This window comes from Austrofundulus limnaeus, unplaced genomic scaffold (genome assembly GCF_001266775.1).
Source record: "Austrofundulus limnaeus strain Quisiro unplaced genomic scaffold, Austrofundulus_limnaeus-1.0 Scaffold96, whole genome shotgun sequence".
Taxonomy (NCBI): domain Eukaryota; kingdom Metazoa; phylum Chordata; class Actinopteri; order Cyprinodontiformes; family Rivulidae; genus Austrofundulus; species Austrofundulus limnaeus.
In genome coordinates, this window is record NW_013952498.1 from 1,368,327 (window position 1) to 1,370,768 (window position 2,442).

Here is a 2,442-nt window from a genome sequence, read left to right on the forward strand (position 1 = left end):
GTCACTGAGTGTGTATAACGTGTCTGTGTGTATATACTGACAATATTTATGAATGTAGGCATGTATGTATGTATATCTGCATATATGTATGGTATATTTATATATGCCCTCCATGTATTTATCCATTTATTTTTCAGGTGAGCGGACAGATGTTGGGTGTGTGGTCCTGTGTTTTGTTGGTGTATATTTAATATACTTCTAATCGCTATTTCAATCTTTCCATCTTTCTAATTACTTCTCTCTCTGTTTCTCTCTGTCTCTATTTTCTCTTCACTTAAAAAAGTCACTGATTATGAAGAAATAAATAAACTAAATAAACTAATATTTGGTTTCATTTTCTACTGAAGTGCCAAAACAATGTGTGACCATTCTTTTTTTAAAAATTAGTAACCAGTACACTTTTTAAGAAAAACCTCAACGAGAAGCTGCAACCAAAATAGCTGAATTGCGGTATCTTCTCTGTTTGCGTTTTAACCCTGCAGTTCTGTTGGATAAGCATTAGCACGCGTTAGCATCCTGTTAAACTCTCTGGTATTCATCTCATCTCTGCACCTTAAAATCCAGTTAGTCTGGGGGGGGAAAAAACGCTGACATATTTGATAAAATATCACAACAAACCACTGAATGAAATGATTCGGTTGCTAATAACCGAGCTAATGTGAAATACAGGAACATCGAAAGCTAGCTACAGTTTTAAAAACATTGCAGCTTTTCTCCGTTTGTTTGTCTGTGAAAATAAAAGAGTGACAGCAGCGCATCTTACCGGGCAGTTTGAGGGCACGGGACAGAGCTGCAGCCATTTCTCCTGTGCGTCAGACAGCAAGGAGGAAGACGCGGAGGAGACGCGTCTTATGATGATAAACCCAACCCAACTCTGCCCAAATGCATTATGGGAGATTGAGTTTTTTTTAATTAAGATGAACGAGGCGATGTCATAGTACAAATAGTAAGGCGGGTTATTATGCAGCGTTGATTGCTCTCTTCGGTCAAAATCAAAATTGACCCATGAAAGATCATTTGGAATYGTCTGAGTTTCAGTTTGAAGAGCTCTCTGTACGCGGACACCTGAGCACACAATCAATTTGGGAGACATTTGCGTATTACACACTGTATATATTTTTATATTACAACATTATGTGAGGTTGGGGAAGGTCCTGGACTCACGAGGCATCTCGCGAAGTAAGCGAGTCACCTCAGCAAGCAGACCTGTGCCCCGTCAAAAATTACTCTCGYAAATTKAACGAGGACACGGGCGTCACCCCGCATCGTTATTTTCCTTACTCATCAGTTTAAGGCATGACCTGGCCATGCTCATCGACTGGTAAAGAAACAACTCCAAGCCATCTTCTGTTACGGTGCAGTGYAAAAGTTTACTATTTACAACAATAACTTACAAAATACAAATAATACTAATAATATTATATATATATATAATGTTTACAAATACTCTAACCGCAAATGTTGACAAAACCCATTGCATTTCTGAAAATTTTGACGCAAAGGCTTATGGGTATTTCTCGTTTTCTCAAATATTAACGTTCACAGCTTTCTCTGTTATTATTGCGGGTGTCTTTACTGTGTGCTTAAAGAGAAATATATTTATACATGTATATAAGTTGCGTTCAAGCTTAAAACACTTAAATTAAAGCACAAAACATATAATATCCTACAGGCGCTTTTACCCTTTTTGGCCTAAATCGGAATCCATAGTAGCGCTTGACAAGGGCGCATGCGCAGTTGGAAAAGTTTGTGAGAAAATGGCAGACGTCTCTTTGGATGAAGTGATCCGACGGCGCGGAATTAACCTTAAGACTCCAATTAAACGGTAAATAAAAGTGTTACTAAACTTGTGAATATATGTTTATAAATGACTTAGAAACTCCCACTATGAATTCTGGCTGCATAGTGATTAAGTGAAGTTGCTTAAAGCTCGTAGGATTCAGCAGGCTAGTGCCAGCAGCTAACTGCTACGGCTTGCAGAAACCCTGGAGCTAAGCTAAGTAGCGGCTAAGAGCAGCAGGCCTCGAGGAATGAAACATAAAAATAAACAATAAAATATAACTATAATAAAATGTAATTGTCCAGCCATGCAATAAACACGCATGTATAATAAATAGATTTTCGTTGCGTTTTATTTGTAGCTTCACGTTAGGGTTAGCCAATAGCTCATAATTTACTTTACGTTCAAATCAGTTTTAGCTCGCACTGAAAGAAAGCTGTTGCTTTTTTTTTTCAATCTATATTGCCCCCACTGCATTTAGTATTACTGAAATTATATTTTAAAAAGCAATAGATAGTTTGGATGCCTCGGAAAATGTATATTTTCTGTAATCTGTTGAAAGATGACTAATTATAGGGAAGTGGATAAATTTTTAATTCTACACCAATATTAAATCTGACAGCGGGTTCTAAAAGAACATTTCAAATCATACAAAGTAACAC

General features: G+C 37.1%; 2 protein-coding genes across 2 annotated transcripts in view; one reads left to right on the top strand and one right to left on the bottom strand.

Moving 5' to 3' along the window:
* The window catches only part of fam234b (family with sequence similarity 234 member B), a 14,495-nt gene extending 13,634 nt beyond the window's left edge, over positions 1–861 (bottom strand). The window contains exon 1 of the mRNA XM_014012933.1: positions 764–861. Within this exon, the coding sequence (XP_013868387.1) occupies positions 764–800 (37 nt within the window). The 5' untranslated portion in view covers positions 801–861. The remainder of the gene's footprint in view (positions 1–763) is intronic.
* An 859-nt stretch (positions 862–1,720) lies between these two features.
* The window catches only part of poldip3 (polymerase (DNA-directed), delta interacting protein 3), an 11,353-nt gene continuing 10,631 nt past the window's right edge, over positions 1,721–2,442 (top strand). Inside the window, exon 1 of the mRNA XM_014012935.1 lies at positions 1,721–1,825. Coding sequence (XP_013868389.1) covers positions 1,758–1,825 — 68 coding nt within the window. The 5' untranslated portion in view covers positions 1,721–1,757. The remainder of the gene's footprint in view (positions 1,826–2,442) is intronic.